The sequence below is a fragment of the Zeugodacus cucurbitae genome, chromosome 5, assembly GCF_028554725.1.
Source record: "Zeugodacus cucurbitae isolate PBARC_wt_2022May chromosome 5, idZeuCucr1.2, whole genome shotgun sequence".
NCBI lineage: Eukaryota > Metazoa > Arthropoda > Insecta > Diptera > Tephritidae > Zeugodacus > Zeugodacus cucurbitae.
The window spans coordinates 44,195,885-44,222,332 of record NC_071670.1 but is presented as its reverse complement, the minus strand read 5'-3'; the positions used below and the strand labels follow the sequence as shown (position 1 = coordinate 44,222,332).

The following is a 26,448-nucleotide window of genomic DNA, read 5'->3' as shown; positions in this document are numbered from 1 at the left end:
ATAAAACTAAAATTTATAATAATTAATTAATCATTGAAATGTGCATGAAGTGCGTATCGCAATTCGAGAATTTTAGTAACTAAAGAAAAAAAAGCAATTATTTGGTCACTTGCGTAGAAAATGAAACGAATTGTGGCGTACGAAAAAATTATGAAGCGACAAACAATTTGTAGTAGCGTTTTTTAGTTATATTTGAGAGTACACATATAACACGCGAGTACTTTGTCAATATATATTTAATAGTTATATTTTGAGCTTTCATTGAGTTGCGCAATTTATTTACTGTTCTGCAATACAAAAACAATTTATTTGCAATATTAATGCAACTTATTTTTTTACTAAACAATTATTTAGCATCCAATGAACTTGGTTATGAGAATAGTGTTTCATTATTCCCAATTTTATAATATTAAAAATGTGGAAGCAAGCTTCCAATATAAGATTGCTTTCGATGCGTTGTTGTTATCTTTAAGACAGCATTTAAGTGACATTTTTCTCTTAATCAATCCTAAAATTTAGTGAAATTAATGTTGTAAGCAATTTTTAGGAAATAAAAGAAACATTTAAAAGTGAGTAAAGCGTTTGATTTGATGTGGTGAGAGGAGTGTTGATATTATCTCAACTTTGTTAAATGTTATAGGGTTTAGGAGTATATCTATATAGTATATATGTCGTGCACAATGTTATCAACTGGATATTACAAAATAAATAGCATTACTTGTGGAAAGTGTGCAGACTTCCGACTTTTGTAACATGTAGCACTCGCAGTTAGTGTACAGCGAAGAGCTTTTAAGACTGGCTTTTTGATGAAAATCCACTTCCGAGGATTATTGGCATTAACCAGTAATTCTTCTAAGTAGATTATCTTTTATTCAGCTACAACCTCAGCATAATTTCTGATTTGCAAATTTGAGGTTAGATGAAGCCTACTGCCTTTGGAGCGTTAGTATAGATTTCCTAACAGTTTAAGTAGTTTACATAGTTTACATGATCATTATTTGCTATCGTACCACCATTTTTATAGAATAAAAACTTTGCTAATTTACAAAATCTAAGTATTTCAAGAAAATACGTCTTAGTTTATTGCATATACGAACTTACTCAGCTGAAGATCTTAGACCAAAGGCAATTAAATGATTCATATTTTCTCGAAATAATTAATCACACACTTTCATTTAAGTTCATTAACTGTAAAATATTCAAAATTTTCACTTAATTTCACAATAATTCACATTTTTAAGAAATTTCACAAGCTATTTGGGAAGTCCGCTTCAAATTGCACATTTCCTTTTCTAATCACTTTTACAATGGCCGTTTGAATATGGCGGATGTGTAATTCGTAATTCCATAAAAGAAACGGAAATGCTTATTTTCAAAAAATATGTAAAGAAATCAAATAAACAATATTAATTAAAGAACTATTACAATCACACTAATTAATATATAGTAGAATTTCTTTAGTTTAAATGAAGACTTTTTTTAAACACAACAATTTAACTCAATCAATCAACCAAAGCTATCGCAAGTATAATTATTCACTGCAAATCTTGGGTTTGCGAATTTCGCTTTCCACGCAAATTGGCAACGCCGTTAATGTCAATATCGTTTTTGTCTTTACCGAAAAATGTCGACTCGCTGTCAAATTTTGCTACAAAAATACAAAGAATTCGTAAATTAACCAAATGTTTCCTCCGTAAATTGAAAAATTTCAAGCAAAATAAAAACAAAAAACCTAATACAAAAAACACGAATCGCATACAAAATTTAAAAGCAAATGTCAAAGCTAATGAAAACGTGAAATACAATTAGTAAAAAGAAGTTATTCTATATTCAACAACAAAACGCAGAAAAACAGACGGTCAGCAAATTAGCAAAATAACTAGTAGTGGAACAGCAAGCAACAAAAGCGAAGGCGACGGTGGTGTAAGAGGCAGACAGCAGCACATCAGCGGTGTCAGTGATAGCTCATAAGAGGGCAATCATAATCATTAAATTGGCAAATCGTTTTCGGCAAAAAAAAAAAGGTTATCTTAAAGAGCTGAAAAATTGAATACGCTCCGGTAATTGTCGATAAAGCAATCGAAGTTTAATATTGCTGACAATAGCTGTCGATTGCAATTTCGTATTGTTGCATAGAAAAGTGATCAACAACACATAAGGAACGCACACACTTCATGCTACCAAATTAAGTAAAGAGACAAGAGCACAGAACGTAAGCAAACACCAGACTCGCACCATTTGAATTAATAACGTATACAAAGGTTAGTTACTTTCCTTTGTTTGATGTCTATGCGCACATTGTTGGAAACTGAGTAATCTGTAAACAACGTCGGTTAGCGACTCTGTGCCCACTCTACTAAGCAGTTCATTATCCTTACTAACAAAGTACTTGGCCACAACGCTTTTAATGCTAGTTTTCTTAATAAAGAACTTGGTTGCTGACTGTGCAAAACACACGCGTTTGCTGTGGATCGCAAAGGAGTGAAATTATAAATGGAATAATTTGACATTTCTAATGACGCAGTGGAGGCGTTAAAACACCTTTTTGGTATTCACACAAAAAATTTCTAACGCACAAAACGCCAGTTGTTTATAAACTTGTTTCGCTACGAAAAAAAAACACACTGCTCGCCAATATACCAATTTAAAAAGAAACAAAACTGAAACCCAACGAATGGGCGCTAAGGCAAGTACACCGACAGCCAGCGGCCAAAGCCCACGTTCGCGTACCTTTTCCAGCAGTTCAACTGGAACGGACGCTGCACAAGTCGCCGGCAATAGCAGCGCCGATGGTGGTCAAGGCTTTAACTTGTTGCGTACATTACCCAGTCTACAGGTGCAACATCATGTCCAGAGTTCAAGCATCGATCGACAGCGTGCCCGCAGTTTGAGCTCAGTGCCAGATATACACAATCAACAACATGGCAATTCGCACGCATCGTGTGTCGCTGCTGGACCGCATACGCATCCAGCCGTGGGCACGTCGTCTAGTAATAATGCATTCAGTGTAACCTCACAAACGCACGCTACAGCTGCCACCAATTATTTACAACATCCGCATTATCCACTCGGTGGTGATGTTATGGGTACTGGTAGTATTCGCGTTAGTGTACCGGTCAGTAGTAGCTCATTTCACGACAACACACTTATGCTGAATGGTGGTGGCAACGGTGGTGGTAATGGTGGCCGCGGTATGGTGAGTGCACCACATTCGCATACACTCAACTTTGAAGATCTACAGGATGTTTCGGCAACGGGCACAAATTTTGTGGAGAGCATTGCATTGGCGGCATCCTCATCGAGTGGCGCGAGCGGTATTGGTCGCGTCTACACAGCTACATCGCTACCATCGCACATTTGGTCATTTAATGGTGAGTGAGATTTGCTTTCTACTAATTGTGATGATGTTACTATATTAGAACTAACTCAATGACTCTACATTTATATGTATATACCAGGTGCATTTCCATTAATAGTTTTATATTGAGCCGCTGACTAACGTTTTTTTATTAAAAATTACTATTTTTTTTATAGAATCTACTAAAATTTCCAACTAAAACAAAAGTACAAAAAATGTTTACTGCGAAGTTTCCTAGAACTATATTTGCTTGTAATCACAATCTTCTATAATCTTTCTCGCATGCTTTCCTAAGCTCAGTATAAGTGCTAGCGACTCATTGAACAAAGTGTTGTTTTTGTTTTACAAAAATATTTATTCATTACGTTTCGTGTGCGATATTTTAATTAATGTTCTAATGAACCGTAAAGTAATCCGTCAAGTCGCGTAATCAACTCAGCATCTGTGCTAATGAAGTAATCTTGAATTTTTGGCTATTTCTACCTAAGAGAAATATAAACAATGAGTGAAAAATGTATATTATTGTTGTTGTAACAGTAGAAATCATTACTCAGATAGTTTTGGTGCTCTCGTTGTCGTGGTATTACTTTCAATGCGTTCATATTGACTCGACTGTCCTGAGAACGACCTATAAAATCGCCTATCGTTACATGGTCAATGTTAGCAATTATATAAATATTAAATTCCTTCAGTTTTGTTGTTGTAACTAATAAGAATTTATATAATCAAGTGTGCACTCTATTCCGATTCGTTCAAATAAGATTAACTTCTAACTAAGGAACTTAAAATGCAGTTTAAATTTCCTGAAGGCACCACTTGGACTTGTTGACACAAGTATTTGCTTTATCTTAATACAATAAAGTGATATTAAATATATTTAATTTTACTATTTGCCCGCTGCTGCTAATAAAATACTATATACCCACAGCTACATAGTGTAATTTGGCAAACAAGTTACATGACTATGATAATAATGAAAAACAATCGGATTCTAAATGGAAAACAATTCAACTTGTTTGCTTTTTGCGAGCAGCTGATAAGATATTTTTGTTTTGTTGGTAGTTCATTGCAGTTGAAAGATTTCCAAAGATCCATTGTAATGCGATGCCGAGAGCAGCTGGCAACACCGTCAAATCATTTACGACCCCCTTGCGTGTATGTGCTATTAGACAGTAGGTAGCCAACCAGTCGAGTAGTGTGCGAAAAGCAGGAAGAAGGTAACAACAGTCAGTCAGTCAATATACGGCGTGTAACAACGAATGCAGGAATAAATAGAATAGCTGAGTACTGCTGAGTATGCGAGTATACCGACCGACGACGAGCAGATACTTCGTTTAGCGATTTGTCAAGTTTTGCACATATCAAGTACATAATCGAAATTGGTGTTGAGCTGCTCACTGGTGCTGTCGCCTCTGAGCCACTATTCGCTTGAGTATTAATAATAGTTTTGTATAAAAGTGAAAAGAATAATGAACATAAATGTATGTAGTGAATGAGTGAATCTGAGCTCGGAGCAAAAAATGTTAATTTATTAAAGGAGTTGGCGCATAAAAACAGCAACAACTAGCAGTGTAATTAATGAATCTAGTGTTAAAATTAAAAGACGAGTTATACACATGCATACAAACGTATATAGTAACTGTTAAAGCGGCTGGCTACAACTGCTTATTGCTAACGGCAGAAATTAACAAAACCAAAAAAAAGTCAGTTAATATAGTACATAGATTCTCCGTCCGATAGGTAAATTGATTGACTAAGTGGCGGCCCCACAAGTGCGCTATGTTCACCGACTGACTGCTTTAACTCCGCAGCGGCATTATGACAGACGGAGTAAATGAAAGGTTACAAAAGCAAAGGCGACGTCGACATCGACGGCGACAGCAAAAGCAATTTGAAGTGATTATTTTTGTTGGTTGGCTTGATTGTGTGCATATCTGATTTGCAAGTCCGTGGGTCTCTTGTTGGCTCAGCTGGTGATTGCCCGATACATATATATGTACTATATGTATTTACAATAAAATACACTTTGCGTTGTGTGTAACGCGTAAACTTTACACAGAAGCGCTCCGTTGGTCGCGTTGGTCGCTTATCAAAGTTGTGATCGTGAGTTGTTCTTCTGAATGTCGTTTATACGCTCAATAAAGGGTATATACATTTGCCTGCTTTTCAATTTTTCCCAATGCGCTTTAATCGGAAAAAACTCCAACCTATACACACTCAGAAAAATCGTGCTTTTGTTGTTGCCCACCTATACAGTGTCACAAGTGTGTCGTGGGACTGTGGTGTCGGGCAATATTTAAATGTGCTCAAATCAATATTTGTCAGGAAAGCGTGTAATCTTATTCTCATGTGACCCATTTTAAAGTGTACTTGTGTTTACGATTTGTTTAAACCGGTTTAAGTGCTTTCAACTGGTTTCCATGGCACTCGTAATGGTTTGGGGACATAAGTGACTGTAGGGTTGATCCTTAACTCGTAAATCATGTGCTCAAGTCGGGGACCAATCAACTACCCAACTATTTTATCAAAATATTTCCAATAAGCTTCGCAACAGTAAGTGAGTCACTACTCGACAGCCCTTTGGGGTTAAGAAACCCTGGTTCTTACAAAAGCTTTCATACTAGTAATTACTGGGTTACCACCTCGCACTTTTTTGTAACACTCAAATCAACCACACGACGAATTTTCAACTCCCAAAATCGAGCCGACTTAACTGACAGGGACCAAAATGTTTCTTTCCTCAAAATTATAGAGAACTCTTATTATTGCCATTAGCTATCTTAGCTTTCTAATTAACTGTAACTTCAAAGTTATTCAAGGAAATATAGCTTCGGTTTGATCATAAGTCAAAATATGATTTATTTATGATTTTCTCTTTTATGTGTTCGGTATTCCTTGCCAAACTTCTATAGATATAAACATCTATAGATACGAACATCCAGATATAAGCTAAGCTTTCGCTAGATTGCGGCTGAAGCATTTTGGCAGTACGAAGAACCAGAAGAAATACAAATTAGTTGCCTAAACAAATTCGTAAAAGGCTCAAAATGCTTTGTTTGTGGCATCACAAAGTACTGGCGACTTTAGCCGTCCAAGTGGAATCTTCTGTGATACAAGGTATCAGTGATTCGCCCTTTAATCGAGGCTATTCTATGTCGTTATAAAAAATTGCAGAAATAAATGAAATAAATAGAAATTGCAGAGTAATGTCCTATCCCCTATACTATTTACATACTATATTTCGAAACTCCCTGAACCACCAGAGCGAGTCTCAGTCACCTCTTACGCCGATGATTGTACTATAATGACCTCGGACAATGGAATCGAGGACATGTATTCGAAAGTGAACGGTTAGCTCCTCGACTTTTCTCACTTCTAAGAGCTAGGAGCCTAACACTCTCCCCTACGAAACCCAACAGTCACCTTATTCACCAACTGGACGAAAGAGTATAGTCAAGACCTGAACATTTCCGTTGATGGCATCAAGATTCCGACGGTTAATAATCCCATTACCAAGGTAAAGGCCGCAACGAAATATGGTCGCCTGGATGCAGTAGAACGAATATGGGGAAGCTTCAGACTTGTCAAAACACCGCTCTCCGGCGGCCACACGTTGAATATTATTGTATTCGATCGATCGAGTATCTACATAATGAAGCCCGTATGGTACCTGTGAAGGAGCATAACGAAATTCCCTCCAAACAGTTTCTGTTGGGATATTTTCGTGGAAATCATATCTACTGGAAGCCGAGCCGCCTCCCAGAGCCATCAAAAGTACCTTTCTGAAATACGTCGACGACATACAGGACTATACCGAACGGACTTCGGGTACGACAGGCACTGAACGTCATTCACAGAGGAGCCACTAACACCTTCATTAACTCCCTTCCCGTGAATGGCGGACTTGGACACCATCACAGACACAGAGGTCGAGTTGCCTCGCGAAAGTAGAAAGACTCTCGATCAACTTCGTTCTGGATACTATAGCAGGTTAAACTCCTACCTATCCAGACTGAACCCCGTCTACTAAATATATGTCCTACATGCAAAGACTTTCCGCATGACTCAATCCAGCTCTCCTCTAAAACTCGTTTATCTTTGGTTCGACCCTGTTGGTTTCCTGGGCCTCCCGTTAGATGACTTGGTTGACAATTAATTTAGGCTTCCCGGTTCCGACAAATTTGGGTAACTGCCACAAAAACATCTTTGCAAGAATACCAGGTATATGTTTTTTGACGTTTGCTGTTCTGACTCCAAAGATTAGAAACCTGGTTCTCGATAAAGGTTCAGGATGTGGTATCACTGTTTTGGGAAGAATACTTGTTTCTTTTTTTTTTTTTTGTTTTCATGTAAGGTCCAGACCTTCCTTTGTCTGAAAATATTTAGCTTTGGAACGATTGAGGCGACTAATGAGTGTTGGTTCTTACCTTTTTTTTGGATTGAGGTCCCGAAAAGTCTTTTTTAAATACGTTAATGCAGCTCCGAACTAATTTAATCTAAATATTTATAATAATTTTTCATTACAAATTCACATTTTGTCCCACAGTACCACACTGAAACGCACCGCAAAACTCGTACTCGTAGCAAATAAAATTGGTGGGAATGCTCACAAATATTTAAATACATATTTATAAATATAATTGCATATGTATTGTATCTATAGATACATCTGTACACACAGCTGTTCATACCTAGCGGACACAGACAGTCAGACAGACAGACAATCGCAGCGCTGGTGATTCTTTGATTCGTCGAGTGTTTTGCTGTGATGCGTGTGCACGAGCACTGCTATGTACTAGACATGGGCAAGGGTGGCCAGCTAGCTAGCTAGCTGCTAGCTAATGTACATACTTCTGAGGGGAGCAGTAGGTGCTCACTAGTGTGTGTGTCTCAATTAGTATTGTCGAAAAGAAGCGAGATACGTACGTATACGGTGTCGGTGTCGGCTACACAACCAGACCAGAGCAGCGAGCAAGCAACTGAGCCAGCCAGCCAAACAGGTCCGTCGTTCGTCAGCGCCAGCCGCAACGCAGCTGACAACAGCAGTTGTAGTCACCGCAAATAGTCAGTTGGCATTCAGTCAGTTGTTTCATGCCGAGTTGATCAGCGAATATTCGAGTGCGAAAAATTCGATTTTTCACAGCGGAATTTTCAACAAAATTTAAAAAAAAGTGAATTTTTAACGTGTTTTGTTATCTTTTTGTGGTTTTTGTGCTCCACACACAGTTGCTGTTTCTGTTTCTGTGTTTTACGTTAAACGTAGCAAGAGTAGTGAACAACTGTGAATTTGTGAATTGTGCGTAAATGCAAAATGACTTTTGATTTCATACACTCACACACATACATACATACATACATGCATATGTGCTTAGTGTTATTTAGCTGTGAAAAAAAAACAACGACGGACAAACTTGTATTCATTTTCCTAATTTAGTGCAATGTACGCCGGACACTTTGACGCAATCACGTTGATTGTACGTCATACATACATACGTCGCGCTTGAAAGCATTAGTTTTTACTTCGCGTTTTTTTGTTGTTGGTGTTGTTGTTGTTATTAAAAAGTTGTTTTTTTTTGTGCTTTACCTGACCGCAGAGTCATAATGTTGTGCTCATATAAATTTCACCATATCCACCAGTAGCGGTCACACACGCGACGTAGAATCTTCCGGGAAGTGCTTACACTCGCCATTCAGTCCCATTTATTACGTGTTTTTCGCTTTTTTTCGGGAGCGTTGAACGGCGTCAACTAAACAGGAAGATAGCAAGGCGTTCGTCATAACACAAGCCGTGCAATTATTAAGCCAATAATAACAACAACAACAACAACAACAACAATGAAAAGCCAATCATTCACTTGAAAGCTGACAGAACAAAGCACAATCAGCCAGGGTAGAGTAACGTAAAATATACAAACAAACATACATAATTGCATGTAGTCACACAACTGCTCCCAAGAGCCACAATGGAGCTTTCGCTTTCGGCATAGCTTGGTGTTGCGACGGAGTTGTTGCGCCGAACCTGTCAGGCACTGAGCTAGTGGACTGCATTTCGCTGTGTGTGTGTGGTTGCACTGAATGCAGCGCATGTCTGTCCGTCTGTTCGTCTGTCCACCCTAGTCTATACGACCAGTAGTAACGCCCTCGTGCGCCGGCCACCCCCGCATTTGTCGCCGCTTAACTATTTCTCTGCTCTTTGTTTATACAACGCCTTGCATGTGTCTCTTGCATGGGTGAGCGCGACCGTCCGTCCGTGCGTCCGTTTGTGTTCTTCACGCGCGCGGCGAAGTGTTTGCATAAGATAAGGCAACTGCGCTGTGAAGGATTAAAATTGGCCGGGTCGTAAAGCACACATGGTAGCGAGTTGGAACAGTTGGTAGCAGTAAATATGTACTCCTGTGTGTGTGTGTTAAACTGACGATAGTGTTGTGTGGTGTTAGGGGCGGGGCGCGGCGTGGCGTAGTCGGTGCAGAATTGCGTATTTATTTCGAGTGATCGCGCGAAGTCTGCGAAACACATATGTATGTATAGTCGCGGCCATGAACGAGTTATATTTCTTGTGCTAACAAACATACAAACAAACAAATAATTAGTGTACATATATATGTTTATATTTTATGTATGTATGTGTGTGCCTTTGTATGCATGTGTTTAACTTTTTGCACCGCTCTAATAATATTTTTTCCGCGCACGTAGCACTTACCGTCGATAAGACAAAGAACAAACAAAAAAGCCAGTAAGAAAAGAAAAGACAATAACTGTTTTGCTCGCCAAAAAACAAGCAAAATTCTTAAACGTGTGTCCAATAAAGGTGTGTGAAAAAAAGGCAAAAGCAGACCTGTGTTTATTTATTGAGAAAGAAAATTCCTCGAAAACAAAGTTTAATTATTTAACAATAAAACGCGCGGCGGCGCTGCAAAGAAGCGACAAAACACAAAACACAAAAAACAAAAAAAAAAAAATATATATATATATCAATAAAAACAAACAATCAACATGGGTCAGGTTTTCGGCAATCCGAATAATGTGCACGGCGAATATCCAACGACGACGAGCAAATATGTTGGTAAGTTATGGCGCTAAGTGATAAAAAAATGCCGCATGTATATATATATAAGAAATGATAAAAATAAATAAGAAAGATAAGAAAAATTGGACTAAATTGAGAAAAAATTTAAAAATAATAATAGAAAATTGCATTGTTAAAAAAAATTAAAAAAAAAATAATAATAATAAACAAAATTTTATTACCAGAAAATAAAAAAAAAACAAACACAATATTTTTATTGGGGAAAAAAATGTTAAAAATTCCTATGATAAAAAATAAATAAGATTAATAAAAATTTAAAAACAATATAAAAGTCAATAACAAATAATATGAATTAAAATACAAATAATTATAAATTATCTAAAATATATATAATAATACAAAAAGAATTATTAACAAAAAAGTATAAATACAGAAGTAAAATAAAACAAAACAAGTAAGGAAAGGCTAAGTTCGGGTGCAATCGAACATTTTATACTCTCTCAATTTATTGCAATATTTTTATTAAGATAACACACAATTTTACCCATATATTCGACATATCGAAAAACGAAAATCATCTAATATAGCATATAGGCTGTGGTAATTTCTGAACCGATTTCACTCATTTTCACCACCAACATACATTACTCTCTTACACTCTTTTACACTCTGCTAAGATATTTCACATATTAACCGATTTATAAGCTATTAAGCCCGTCGTATTTTTGAAAATCCTATAATTAGCTATATGAGAGCTAGGTGAAGTTATGACCTGATTTTAACCATTTCTGATACAGAGACACACTATTAGCAGAAAAATATTTCCTCTGAATTAAATTAAGATACCTGAGAGATTTACCGAAATTTTCGGTGAAAAGTTACCATGGGGCACTGAGTTCTTCATATTCGATATCCGGGACATTGAAAAGTTATAGTCCGATTTCGACAATTTTTTCACATGTTATGCCATAGATCATATACAGTCTTTGTGTAAACTTTTATGCCGCTATCTTCATTGGTAAAGGAATCAGATGGAGTTCAAAATTGAGTTATATGGAAAGTTGTCGTGGTTGTAAACCGATTTCATTCATTTTCCACACGTGTCATCAGGGTGTCTAGAAATTATTATATACCGAATTTCATTGAATTTGGTCGAGCAGTTCCTGAGGTATGGGTTTTAAGCTATAAGTGGGCAAAGCCACGCCCATTTTCCATTTTGTAAAAAAAAACTGAGTGCAGCTTCTTTCTGCTATTTCTTCTCTAAAATTTAGTGTTTCTGACGTTTTTCGTTAGTGAGTTAAAGCACTTTTAGTAATTTTCAACATAACGTTTGTGTGGGAGGTGAGCGTGGTTCTTATTCGATTTCTTTCATTTTTGGACTGTATAAGGAAATGGCTAAAAGAAACGACTGCGAAAAGTTTGGTTTATATAGCTTTATTGGTTTGCGAGTTATATACAAAAAACCTATTTGGGGGCGGGGTCACGCCCACTTTTCAAAAACAATTACATCCAAATGTGCCCTTCCCTAATGCGATCCTATGTTCCAAATTTTATTTTCATAACTTTATTTATGGCTAAGTTATGACACTGTATAAGTTTTTGGTTTTCGGTTTTCGCCATTTTGTGGGTGTGGCAGTGGATCGATTTTGCCCATCTTCGAAAGCAACCTCCTCAGGGTGCCAAGGAATATGTGTTCCAAGTTTCATTAAGATATCTTAATTTTTACTCAAGTTATTGCTTGCACGGACAGACGGACAGACGAACGGACAGACATCCGGATTTCGACTCCACTCGTCATCCTGATCATTTATATATATATAACCCGTGACGTCGTTTATTTCTTGGTGACACAAACAACCGTTTTGTGAACAAAACTATAATACTCTCTTTAGCAACTTTGTTGCGAGAGTATAAAAATAAATACTCAGTCAAGCTAAAGCTATTAGATAAAATGTACACAATTCTTGGAATTTTGTACACAAGAATTGTTTACATTTTATGTATTATATTAAATATTTTAATATTTTCTGACACGTTTTTGTTTGAGGCAAGAGAATATAGTACATATTTTTGAGAATTCAAATATAAATACCGATGCATTTCTATCCGAGTGATTAGTCCAAAAAATCCATTCGAGATGGTATCTTCATATATAAAAATTAACGCTGCGCTGTTGGTGATCTGCTTGAGCACCGCCTCGACATATATTTTGAACGAGGAGTCCAATACTAGGCCGCTACCTGCCAACTGTGCTGAGGCAGTGTGCTCCGCGGGTGCAGAGGCCAAAAGTGGCATCTATCAAATACGTTTACCGTTAGATGGTTGGACGCATCGACCCTTCTACGTTTACTGCTTACTCGATGGCAACGGCGGTGATCCCTGGTTGTTGGTGCAGCGTAGAGAGGACGCCAGCATCGACTTCAATCGCAATTGGAATGATTACAAGCATGGCTTCGGAAATTTAAACACAAATTTCTTCATTGGCTTGGACAAACTGCATGCGCTCACCCAAGTACAACTCAATGAGCTACAAATCGAATTGCATGATTTCAACGATGACGTTAGGTACGCCCACTACGATAGTTTCGCGGTGGGCGATGAAAGCCAAAAATATGAATTGAATATTTTGGGAAACTATTCTGGGAATGCAGGCGATTCCTTGCTCGGTTACCACGATGGGGAAAAGTTCAGTACATATGATCAGGATAATGACAATTGGAGTTCGAATTGTGCGGAGAAGTACAAAGGGGGCTGGTGGTACAACAGCTGTCTCTTCAGGTAAAATTCATTTGGCAAGTTTTCAAAAGTTTAGTGTCTAAATATTATCACCTTTTTAGTAACCTAAATGGTGAGTATCTTAAAGGCAAGCAAGAAAGATATAATGTAGGCATCGACTGGGAAAAATGGCACGGCAACAATTATTCGTTGAAATACGCGCACATGGAAATTAGACCAAGAGATAGTGCGGCAATACGGGCACAAAGATGTTGAGTTGATAAATGAAGACTGCTAGCAAAGTCGTAATATATTTCCTTGCACATTCAACATTCAACACCAATGAAATTATTATACACATGCCTATTTGTGTTTGCCTGAAAGAGGCATGTTCTTTCGAGAATTAGTTGGTTTTGTAACAGATCCCCCATTGTTCTAGAAATAAATCAGGAAATCAAATGCAAATTCATGTTTCACTTTCGAACTATTCGTTGATGGTGCATATCTTTCCCTCCCTCTTTTACGAATTCTTTTTTAAGTTTGTACTTTTTATGATTTTTATACTCTCCCAAAGCACAGAGTATAATAGTTCTAGGCTGTTTGAAACACCTAAAACTACGAAAAGAGTTGAATTTGGGATATCAAAGACGAATAAGATCGACTTATTTCGAAATGGGAAATATTTCTGTACTCATATCATATTTTTTTAAGACAACTACAAAGTAGAAAAAATACTTCAAACCAATTGTCAAACCCTAAAGGGCGATCGCTTTACAAACATACGAGAAAGCGCTGAAGGAGCCAAATGCTATTCCAACAAATAAGAAAGGTTGTAACCGAACATTTTATACTCTCGCAAATTGTCTGATGAAATTTCATTAAGATAACACACAATTCGACACATATATTCGGCAAAATGTCCAATAGAATAACGAAAATCATTATAAATAGTATAAGAGACCTGAGGTAATTCCTGAACCGATTTCACTCATTTTCACCGCCAAGGTACACTATATCCAAGACTATACGCTCAATTAATTTAGGCTAGGATATTTCACATATTAACCGCTTTATAAGGTATAAAGCAACTGTATTTTTGAAAAAAAAAAAACAATAATTAGGTATATGGCAGATAAGGGAAGTATGACCCGATTTTAACCATTTTTGGTACGAAAACACACTATTAGAAGAAACACATCTTCTTTGAATTTCTTTTGAATGTCTGAGAGATTTACTGATATTTTCTGTGAAAAATTACCATAAGGCACTGAGTTCTTCATATTCGATATCCCGGGCATTGAAAAGTTATGGTCCGTTTTCGACAATTTTTTCACAAGTGAAGCCAGAGAGAGATTATATGCTCTATTTGTGTAAACTTTTATTCCGCTATCTCCTTTGGTTCCTTATGTATATATTAAAAAGTAGTCGTGGTTGCGGACCGATTTCGCCCATTTTCAACAAGGAAAATGTATATACCATGTGTATCAAGATATCTTAATTTTTACTCAAGTTATCGCTTGCTCAGACGGACGGACGGACGGACAGACAGACATTCGGATTTCAACTCCACTCGTCACCCTGATCACTTTGGTATATATAACCCTATATCTGACTCTTTTAGTTTTAGGTGTCAAAACTATTATACGCTCTTAGAAACTTTGTTGTTAAAAATATATAGATTAAAAAAAAAAAACATAAAAAGGCAAGAAAAAAATAATACAACTCTAAAACCTAGTTCAATAAGAAAACTGAGCAATAAATAATAACAAAAAAAATAAATAAAAATAAACTAAAAATAAAAAAATACCCATAAAAACACGCCTAAAACTAATGATTAAAAACCGACAGTACAATTAAGAAAAACAAACAAAAAGTATAGTAAGTAGACCGTAATCGGACAATTACAAGTACGCAATTAAATGTGCAGCAAAAACGTTAAAGAAAATGTAAAAAAAAAATCATTCGTTTGACGACTTACTTAATGATTTTTTGTACGCTATACCTATGCACCTGTTTACTCATACTCATACTCATACACCACTTTACATACACACAAATAGCAATAAACACAGCCGTCTAAATATAATGTTAAATACTTACATATAAGCTTAAGCCCCAACATGTTATGGTTCAAAAGAACGATCAATAGCAATAGTCAGTCGTCGCCGTAATCGGCCAAACACTACACTGGCCAACAGGGGCAAGTGCAAATGACCGCAATATGGAATCGATTGTGCGCTCGCCAATCGATCCATTACTCGTTCAAAATAATGGCATATTCTAATGTGATATTATTTATATAATGAAGTGGCACATATGTATATGCATACCGTTGCACGCTTGCGAGCGCTAATTATTTTCTAGAACAGATCGCAATTAATGCCTATAAATAGCTGTAGAGCAAATTGTTCGTTGAGAGTGTTTACATTGCTTCAAATCGTCGCAATAAAAAAGTGTTTTGAATCGATCGTAAAAAGATAAGCGAACCAAGAACAACAACAAAAACACAAATCAAGCGCTACTGATAAGAAACGACACATCATGGGGGGAGAATGTCGGTCTAGCATATTACGCATTCATTTATTTTAGGCAATTGCATAAAGTACGAGTATCTACAAGCGAATTTTCGGTCTTCGTGACCGCTTAATCACACAGATAACCGCTTAATCGCACACCTAAGTGACTTAATAAAAGTCTTGCGTAAATATTTTGTCAGTAGCTTTATTGCAAAAGTAAATACCGCTGCACGAATACACCTACAAACCACTTCATTTGAGTTAACGACGTGCGATTTCACAATGCATTAAACTATGAAGTACCACAAATGTATAATGAACTTTCTTTCTTCATATTGCATGCGCAGTTACGAGTCGGAGACCCTGAAAATGTATATATGCGCCATATTGTAGAAGAGACTACTTACGATTGCAGTTTAAGGAAACTTATTGGCGGTTTCAAGATCACTGTTATCGATCTATTTGATCCCTTAATCCACCAGTATACTTTTATTGGTCTATATTTGATTCTAGTATAAAGAATGGCGTGCTAGATTATCTAGTAGTACGTGATCCTCAACAGTTGTTTTAGTGCTTTAAAGCAGCACTGCGCCAATATAATAATTTTTAAGACACCGAAAGTCTTTTACTCTATCCATTTCGATCTCGACGTCTCCCAGGTTATTCAAACTAATGTTCTTTGCTTTGTCGTTTGGTCTAACTGTTTGTAAGTCGTAATATTATTTGATCTTCACTAGTTTATCTGATTCTCTGTAGTTTTCTTCGTTTGCTCCTCAGTCTTCTGTCGTTTTCAGAGTTTGTCTTAACGCAATGCTTGTCCGTCTTTTACTAGACCCCTTCCAGGCATTTTCGTCAAAAGCAGTGAGTTCAATAATTGCACTGGAATTTCCCCCAGAAATAGGTTCTTCCTGTAAACTAGCAAACCTAACATCAAAAAAGCTATTTCACTATCAGACTCATTTGGGTATCGGGTGCCAGCGGAATCGCTGGGAAATGCAGAGCGGATGAGCTCACAAGAAAGGGTAACCGTTATCCAATTTATGCATGCTGTGAACGAGCCGGGCTCCGTTGTCCTTTTGTGCTCTAGCGCTGGATCACTCGACCTCTCGCCAGCCTTTTAACAACCAGAACCGTTTGATTTGCGTAATCTTTTTGGCTCAGAGTGGAACATAAGAGTTCGGCTGAACTATTTACTTGCTAAGGTTCGCTACTTAAAATATTCACCTTGACGCAATAGTGGGAGTACTCACCGGACACTGCGGAATAGGCGTACTCGTATATGCGATGAGGCTAGGAACGGGCTCGGACGAAAATTGCCGATCTTTGCGATCCATACTCAGGAGTCTTTCGGAATGACAATTTACCGGCGCCTATAGCTGTCCAAGTGGGATCCTTTATCTTAAATGTTGACTGATCTCTAATAAACTTCGATAATTTATCGTTTGACAAGCTCATTGGAATATAATGAGTAATACATAATTTTGGTTGCGGTCAGTTTAACATTATTGGAATTTTTTGGGATTCCTTCTCAAGAATTATTGAAACTTACCAACTTATCGAGATTTATCTGTAAAATATATTGCATTTTCTGATCGTGAAGAAAATTATCTGTCAGTGGAAGCAATCTTGTGGGTCCAAAGAGTTTAGTTCTTGAGAAATAATCTTCCAAAAAGTTGTAAAATGCTTTCATTTTGCAGTCTTCAACAATTTGAAACTAAAATCTATCAATTCTAACGATTATAACATAATTTAGTCTTCAACCTTTACAGAACAGATGAAAAAGACTCATCTCTTTCAAGTTTACGTTGTAGATTTTACAGTATATTTTGAAGAACTCACCGAAATTTAATATATTTTCGTCTATTCATAATTCCTACCGATAGACATCCTTCAGTATTTACTCTAAGTAATTTTTGGAGGTAGGGTGGGGTTGATTCTTATAATAGAACTCAACCTAACCTCTAAAAAAACACCAACACAAACAAATAAAATTCAATATTTAGAGTATAATACTATTTCTAGCTGCTTACTCACACACCTACATACGTACTTGCTAAATTAACATTTCATTATTGAGTAAATTAATGCTAATAACGCTATGTAGACCAAATTAATATAAATCGCTTAGTACTTTGGTAAATATACATATATGTGTGCATAACCGGCGTATGACCTTTAAGTAAGTTCAAACCTCAATTGTAAAATTAACTTTTACCACACAATTGCATGTGTCTGTGTGTGTGTCTGTATGTGTATTTGTGCGGTTGCGCATGTGTGTTGAACTCCAACAAAAATCCGCGTGAAGTCTGCAAGAACATTTGCTGCAATAAACACAAGTTTTTGATTGCTACCAAAGTGCCGGGGCAGCTGGTGCATTCACCACTTACCGACGATTAGTCATCATAAATAGTCAGCGTTTACGTAATAACCAATATACACTAACTTACTAACTGTGTGCTCCAAATGGCTTTTTCACACATATACAGAGACATATATAGTGGAACTTCCATAACTCGAATCACCATACAAAAAATCACAAAAAAAACTTCTAGTTAGAGAGACTTTCGAGTTACGGAAGGTAATTTGTATGAAATTTGACTTCTATTGCCAATTCAAGACATCGAGTTATGGAGATCTTCGCTTTTTAGAAGTTCGAATTATGGAAGTTCCACTGTATATACATTCATATAATGTAACTGTATTGTACATATTTACATATTTTTTTGTGACGTTCATCATTCATTTTTCCTTCTTTCTCTGTACTTCCAGGTATTAAGTGTCCAGTATGTAACAAATTTGTGTTGCCCGACGATATTGAATGCCATTTAGTTATGTGCCTCACTAAGCCGCGACTGTCATACAATGGTGAGTGAAATGTGAAAAAAAATAAAAAAACAAAAAAAAATTAAAAATAACAAGTGTACAACGATAATTGAAATGATTGAAAGTAATTCAATTAAAAAATTAAAAAAAAAAATTATTTAATTGAAAAAAAAAATAAAAAAAAATAAAAAAAAATTAATTTAATTGAGAAAAAAATTTAAAAAAAATAATAATAATATGCAGTTGTCTCCTGTAATAAAAAAAAAACAACAACAACAACTTCTATTAATTTATTATAATTTTTTTTATTATTTTCTTTTATTTACTGCAATTTTATTTTAATTTATGTAAATTGCAAAAAATGCAATTTTATTACACGTTTGCAACAACATTCAGCCATACATATTCATTATATAAGGAAAAAAAAACGATGTAATTGTTAAAGTAATTAATAGTTTGCAGTATTCAGTATTCAGTATTATGCGTCAAACATTCAAAGCAATTATTTATTTAATTACACTTTGCTGGAAAGTCTCTGTAGGCTACATATTACACTCACACTCATTCATACTCACAAATGCACAAATATAGTTTTAAGTGTGAAAATTAGCAGAAAATCAATAAATCGTAAATAACAGTTATAATCAAATACAAAAACAATGCCAACAGAGAAGTTGATTTACGCTAACATGCTTATTACGTGCTCACCTGGCTCATACTGACACCATGGTGTTACCTACTGGCGAAAACAACTTATTTGAGTTTACTTTGGAGGAGCACACTTAATTGCACTTAATTGAATTAAATAACTGCTTGAAATTTGCTTTTTTGGGTAGCAGGTTCCTTAAAAGACATTTTTTTTTAGGTTAGAATAGGTTTCTAACCTCGTTCTGCTATGTTCTGTACTTACATAATAATATTTATTTAAAAAATGCCGAAGTCATATGTTTCGATTTTTTAGACTGATTTCGAAAATCGCAGAAACTATTTTTTTTACATATCGCTCAATCCCCAATACCCAGAAAAAAGTGGATTTTTCAATGTATTTCTTTATTTCCATACATGACAAAAAATAACGTATACGCCCTGTCATCCCTACCAAACCGATGTTAACCAATCCATATTAAACTTGCCAGTGTTTTAATGACTTGCTTATTCTAAATCGTAAATTCTAGGGGCTCTGAATATAGAGATCCTTATATTTTATATTTTTAATCGAATATATATAGTTTTCCATATTTTTATACTCTCGCAACAAGAGTTGCTCGGGCCACTGCCACGCCCACAAAATGGCGAAAACCGAAAACACATAAAGTGCCATAACTAAGCCATAAATAAAGCTATGGAAATAAAATCTGGTATGAAGGATCGCACTATGAAGGGGTATATTTGGATGTAATTTTTTTTTGGAGAAGTGGCCATGGCCGCGCCCCCAAATAGGTTTTTTGTATATTTTATATATACCACGCCCTCCTCCCATACAAAGGTTAGGTTGAAAATTACTAAAAGTGGGTTAACTTACTAACCAAAAACGTCAAAAACACTAAATTTCACATAAGTAATGGCAGCTGGAAGCTACACTCAGATTTTTTACAAAATGGAAAATGGGCGTGGCGTCGCCCACTTATGGGTCAAAAACCATACCTCAGGAACTACTCGACCGATTTCAATGAAACTTGGTTTGTAATAGTTTCCTTACATCCCAATGATATGTTGTGAAAATAGGACAAATCGCTTCACAACCACTCCTCCTTCCTATATACCAGAACTTTGAAGACGATCTGAATCGTTTACATTACAATATATAAAGTAAGCACTAGTGAAGATATCGGTGTAGAACTTTGCACAAATAAGATGTTTATAGTGTGGCAGCCCCATTCTAAAATTCGCCAAAATCGGACCATAGGTTTTCAAGGCCCCATTAATCGAACATGAGGACCTCGATGCTTCTAACCTAATATTATGGTTTCCAACTTTCAATGGACTTTATACAATATATATGACGAATATGTGGGTCAAATTGTGTATTACATAATATAAATAAAGTTAAATAAATAAATTGCGAGAGTATAAAATGTTCGGTTACACCCGAACTTAGCCCTTCCTTACTTGTTCCATTTGTTATTCTACATACTTTCGGTAAATATGTAACGGGTTTTTCAATAAGAGCGCTATAAAAGTAATTTAAATAAAACATAAACGGTTTGGGATATCAATGGAATTTTTTATACCTGTGTCTTCTTTACCACTATGTATGGAACTCGATTTCTTTTGCATAGCCACCACGGGCATGATTGCAGAAGTCCAGACGCTGCACTCAATTTCCGACGGTTTTCAAGCATAAATCGGCCGATATTGCTGCAATTTCACGTTCGCTATTCGTATGAAGTTCATCAATCGTCGCTGGCTTGTTGGCATAGGCCATAGACTTCACGTAGCCCCACAGGAAATAGTCTAACGACGTCAAATCGCACGACCAAAGCGTCTAAGTGACTGGGCCATTTCGTGAGATAACACATTCACCAAACTTCTTCTTTTAGAGTGGTGTAGACACCGCTTATGCGGTTATAGCCGAGTCCACAACAGCGCGCCATTCACTCCACCTTTTAGCAGATAGTGATACCCAGTGAAGCCACGTCCTTCTCCACCTGGTGGTTCTAACGGAGTGGAGGTCTCCCTCTTCCTCGGCTTCTACCAGCGGGTACTGCATCGTTCCTTTCGAAAACGTGACCTAGGCAACGTAGCCGCCGTTGCCAATGTTTAAGGAACCGTAAATATTCCGCGAAACCTTTCTCTCGAAAACCATCGAGTAGGACGGGAATGATAGTCCCTCATCATCGTAGGGTTTGGTTTATGTTCGTCGAGAGAGAACTTCACTTTTCACTTTGCCTACTCAGTCCAAAGTAGCAGCTGTTGGCAAGTTGCTGCTGGTTCTCAACTTAAAATTGTGACTGTCAACAGTACATGGGAGCCCCGAATGAGCTGACGGTCAAAAATATTCTGAGGGCCAAAAATATTCTGTTGTCATTGAGCGGTAGCGATTCCTATACACAGTAACGCGCCGCTCTGATCATCACGGAAGAAGTACGGCTCAATGACGCCGTCGGCCCATAAACGGGCAATCCTTTGTCTTACTGGAACGGGTACATTTTTCCACTAGACGCTCAATTGTTTCTCAGACAGGATGATTATGACGACCATAAAGTGGACATAGCGCTCTTAAAGTTGAGGCCACTGACTCCGAATTTCCGTAGTAAATTTTAATAATTTCAGCTCTTTATTGGATCGTATATTTTTCCATGATGGAATGACAAAACTTACTGAAGAGAAATGTCGATGGAGCGAGATAGAGAGAGAGATAGAGCGTTTGCTGTCCCTATCGGTCTACTTTTGTACCTTCCTATTGAAAAACCCTATATATATTTAAATTGCCAGTGTTTTTGTGACTTGCTTATTTCAAATCGTTAATTCTGGGACGCTGAATATACATACATCTATAATCTTATATTTGACATTTTTAATCAAAAATACCGAAATCCGAAAACTCTCAAAAAAGTTGTTTGATAATAAAAAATATCAGTTTCCGTTTTTTATAATCCACAAAGCCATTCGTAGACAAGTAATTGAATAAAAATTACTGAGAACGCTATACTGTGAAACTACTTTTCATATATTATGTCAAATGAAATAGACGTGACTCTCATTAATTCCACAGAACAAAATTTTTATAATAAAAATTTACGTGAAAAAAAGCTCGATATCTCGATTGTAAACAAAGGTTATAACAAAAATATTCTTATTTTTATTTCTTTTTTTTAGGTATGCCTTAATATTATATTTTTCTAAAGAAGTTAGTAACTAAATAAGGTTGCCACCCTGTTCCAAGTTATATTTAAAATTTGAAAAAATTTCCTATTTTGTACCAGCGTAACCAATAGGTTTTTCAAAAAAAATATAAAAAAAATTTAATAAGTGGCAACATTGTAAAATTTTTTAAAGCATTTAATAAAATTAATTATTATTTTTTTTAATTTTTTTAATAACAATAATTTTATTATAAAAATATTTAATATAATAAATAAATTTTTTTTTGCAAAAAAAATTTTAAATATGTGGCAACTTCGTATAAAATTATAAAAACTTTTAATAAAATTAATAATCTTTTTTTTTCAAAATTTTTTTTAATAATAATACTAATAATTTTAATTATAAAAACATTTCCTAAAATAAATGAATAATAGTTTTTTCCAAAAAAAATATTTAAAAATAAGTGGCAACATCGTATAAAATTCTTAAAAAAATTTCAATAAGTGGCAACATCGTAAACAATTTTAAAACATTTAATAAAAATAATAATTACTTTTTTTTAATTTTTTTTAATAATAATAATTTTAATTATAAAAATATTGAATATAATAAAATTTTAAATATGTGGCAACTTCGTATAAAATTATAAAAACATTTCTTAAAATAAATAAATAATAGTTTTTCCAAAAAAAAAAAAAATTAAAAATAAGTGGCAACATCGTAAAAAATTCTTAAAAAATGAAATAAATTCTTACTCAATTACTTTTTTCTTAATTTCTTACAGAGGATGTTTTATCCGATGCCAAGGGCGAATGTGTAATTTGCTTAGAAGATTTGAATCCCGGTGATATTATTGCACGATTGCCGTGCTTATGTATTTATCATAAAGGGTAAGTCTTCGGTGAATTTGCAATGAAAATAAACACTAATAACCGTTACTCTCTTGCAGCTGCATCGATCGATGGTTCGAAGTGAATCGATCCTGCCCAGAGCATCCAGGAGACTAGTTAAACCTCACTAAGTAAATTAGGCAATAATACTTTTTAATATAACAAGGATAACTCAAATTTAAAATTTTCTTTTCTTCTTTTCTACTTTTTTTGTGCTTTCTCTTCCCGGTTTTTTACGTTTTACGTTACTACTTTACATTGATTATAATGCTACAGTACAGTTTTAGTGCGAGAGAGCGTTGAATTGGAATCATAACTAATCAATTTATTGAGTAATAATGAATCTAGTGATATAATATATATATATATTCAGCAAATAATAATAAAATAGAAATTAGTTGTAAATTCTTTTTTATACTGTGACGTAAAAATAGGTGAACATAATAACATAAACTTTAAATTATATATATAAAAAAAACTTAAGCAAGTAAATGAGAAAAAAAACTAAAAAAAAGATTATAAAAAAAATTGCAAAAATAAGATATATATATATATATTGTATGTTCGTAATTTCTGTGTGTCTTATCGTTTATGAATATGCATATGCAATAGTTTTGTTGTGATTTAAATTGTATTGTATATATTATATGAGGAGGTGAAGATGAGATGGCATGTTAGGAGGGCATTAGAGCCCATTGAATAGGCGCAGTTACCAATGCAGCAGCAGCAGCAGCAAACAACTCAACTGAATTCAAAACAACTCAACTCAACTCTAATCAACTCCAAAAGCAGCAGTATACGATGCAGGGTAACTGCAAGGCCATGTTTCGCAATACACAAAACGTAACGGAACAACAATAACTGCAGCAACAATAACAACGATAATATATGAACGGAAGTAACGATGAACGATGGATGAATGATGAAGAACGATAGATGAGCGATGGATGAACGAAGATGAAGGCGTTGAAGGCGCGTTTGTAAATGAACTCAAAACAAAAACAAAACAAAAAAGGTGCTGCGCACTGCAGCCCAGTGTGCGTTAGTTATTTAATTGTGATCGTCTATATAAGTTTTGTGTATACATATATATATGATTTTTGCTCATTTCATGTTGACTGTTTTTTGATTTGGCTTAAATTGTAAACACTTTCATACATACAACAAGCAAACGAGTAACAAACAAGAAAATAACAAAAAAAAAAAAATTAATACTAAAACAAAAACAAAACAAAAAAATAGTTTTTTAGTCTAGGAAATGTTGTGAATTGTAATTGAGAAGTAAGAATTGTTTATGTTGAGCCAATATAACTCCCCGCCGCAATGAGAAAACACATATATAAAAACACATACAACAATAAAACGAAGAAAAAACAACAACAACAACAATTATATACGCATAACAACAACGCAATAAGGCATGTGAGGCAAGTGTGGTTACTGATTATTTATCACCACATCAATTGGAACGGGAGGTGTATGCAGAGTTGTTAGTTGAACAGTACACTTTACGCAATTGTCAATATCATTTCATAAATAAATAAATAAATTTAATAATATGTATACAAATATATATATACATATAGATATATATATATATATATGAATTAAATGAAAATTAAAAGTTTAAGCAATTGTGGCATAATTCTATGGCTGATGGTTAAAAATAATAAGTTTAACTGAATATACAAGCATACATATAATACATAAAAACAACTATATTTACATACATACATACATATATACATAGCTATGTATAAACGTTTAAGTTTAGGCTCGAAAAATTGGTCATCAAATGTCCAAAAAAAAAAATTAAGCAAGAAACAAACTGAAAATTAAAACAATAATTAATACAACAACACACAAATATAAATCACAAAAGTAAAAAATAAAATAAACAGACAGACAGATTTAGCGCCGCAAGTAACGAAATAAAATTTTAAAGTAAAATATTGCAACGCATTTCACCGTAGTTGAATACAAAACAACACACACACACACATAAAACGTCAAGTAGAAAAAGAATCAAAAATAGTGCGCTAAAAAGTTAAAATTACTGGAAATCCGGTATCAGCTCAGTTGTACTACATAATGTTAGAAGGTAAAAACCAAGAAACGAAGCAAAACGTGAAAATCTTGTCAAGCATATACCAAATCAATATTAAGCGTAGCCGTTAAAAAATTGTACATACTTACAAACATACGATAATATAGTACATAATACCAGAACATACACAAACAAAAAAGAAAAAATACATACATACATATTTATATACACGAGCAGCGCGTACGCGCCAATTAGCGGTACATTAAGTAACGGAATAACAAATTTAAATTTAATAGTAATTAAAGTAATTTCAGAATTACAAACAAACAAATTTGAATTGGAAACGCAGTTAGTAAAAGTACTACACGCGGCTGTAATACGAAATTCATTCAGTATGGGCATTAAAAAGCAAAAACAAAAGCATTAATGTAACACTCTTTATGTGCTTGTACGTTGCTGTATGTAAAATGTATTTGTATTTGTATTTGTTTTTTACCAATCGGCATTGTTGCTAGTAATGATTTCAAAGAGAATACAAAATAAAAAAACTACAACAATAAAATTAAATTATAGTAAGCGAAATGCAAAGGTGTTGAACTAAAAAAAAACAAATTATAGTAACTATATTTGATTGTCTTGTTCACTTGTTTACATTTTATTTGAAACTTCAGTTATATTTGTTTTTTGTTTATGTTTATGTTTTTGCGCATTCTATATAATAGAATTTTTTATACAAGTATACGTATAACCGATTTCTGTATATTGAAGCAACAATAAGATTAATTATTTATAATAAGTAAATCGATTAAGCGTTTTAACGTATACAAAAAATTGTTTTTTATTTATTGAAACTTTGAAACTTAATAGCAAGCAATTTGTTGTCTGCCACTGTTGAGACAATGCCAATACGAAAGGTAAGTAATGCAATTAAATTTCAATTCATCACCAGTAGGCGGTTATCACTTCATTAGCAGGTCTTGAAAGGAGAACAACAGCTCGAAGCTCGGAGGCAGCTTCAAATACCACAGTCCAGTGAGCTTAGCTTATTCCTTATTGGTCAGTTCTTATAGTGCAAAGATACATAAACCTTTCGCTCCGGACCGCCTAAGTAGACAATTAAAGAGCAGGGCGATGTACTGAAACCTCATTTTCATGCCATTCTTCATATCAGATTACTGAATAAGGATTAAGATGCCGGACGATGGGCTAAAAACCGCTCTTTCATGCCATTCTTCATATCAGATTGTAGAATAAGAATTAAGATT

General features: G+C 35.0%; 2 protein-coding genes across 3 annotated transcripts; both read left to right on the top strand.

Moving 5' to 3' along the window:
* The first annotated feature begins 1,606 nt into the window (after nucleotides 1-1,606).
* On the top strand, nucleotides 1,607-25,244 carry LOC105213712 (E3 ubiquitin-protein ligase ZNRF2). 2 transcript variants are annotated; one of them, XM_054230477.1, is made up of 5 exons: nucleotides 1,607-3,371; nucleotides 18,386-18,481; nucleotides 23,031-23,136; nucleotides 23,196-23,267; nucleotides 23,418-25,244. In XM_054230477.1, exons 1-4 carry the CDS (start codon nucleotides 2,675-2,677, stop codon nucleotides 23,251-23,253), a joined length of 957 nt encoding a protein of 318 aa, XP_054086452.1. In that variant the 5' UTR covers nucleotides 1,607-2,674; the 3' UTR covers nucleotides 23,254-23,267; nucleotides 23,418-25,244. The 2 variants fall into 2 exon arrangements, with proteins under 2 accessions (XP_054086452.1, XP_054086451.1); XM_054230476.1 differs by having other exon boundaries at nucleotides 1,609-3,371; nucleotides 23,413-25,244.
* LOC128921852 (fibrinogen C domain-containing protein 1-like) lies at nucleotides 11,428-15,021 on the top strand. The gene is made up of 2 exons (XM_054230478.1): nucleotides 11,428-13,163; nucleotides 13,223-15,021. Exons 1-2 carry the CDS (start codon nucleotides 12,523-12,525, stop codon nucleotides 13,374-13,376), a joined length of 795 nt encoding a protein of 264 aa, XP_054086453.1. The 5' UTR covers nucleotides 11,428-12,522; the 3' UTR covers nucleotides 13,377-15,021.
* Nucleotides 25,245-26,448: the final 1,204 nt, after the last annotated feature.

Coding starts and splice junctions, on each gene's coding strand:
- LOC128921852 (XM_054230478.1), top strand. CDS start 12,523: ATGGTATCTTCATATATAAAAATTAACGCTGCGCTGTTGGTGATCTGC. Junction 13,164..13,222: donor TACAACAGCTGTCTCTTCAG/GTAAAATTCATT, acceptor TCACCTTTTTAG/TAACCTAAATGGTGAGTATC.
- LOC105213712 (XM_054230477.1), top strand. CDS start 2,675: ATGGGCGCTAAGGCAAGTACACCGACAGCCAGCGGCCAAAGCCCACGT. Junction 3,372..18,385: donor GCACATTTGGTCATTTAATG/GTGAGTGAGATT, acceptor CTGTACTTCCAG/GTATTAAGTGTCCAGTATGT. Junction 18,482..23,030: donor GCCGCGACTGTCATACAATG/GTGAGTGAAATG, acceptor AATTTCTTACAG/AGGATGTTTTATCCGATGCC.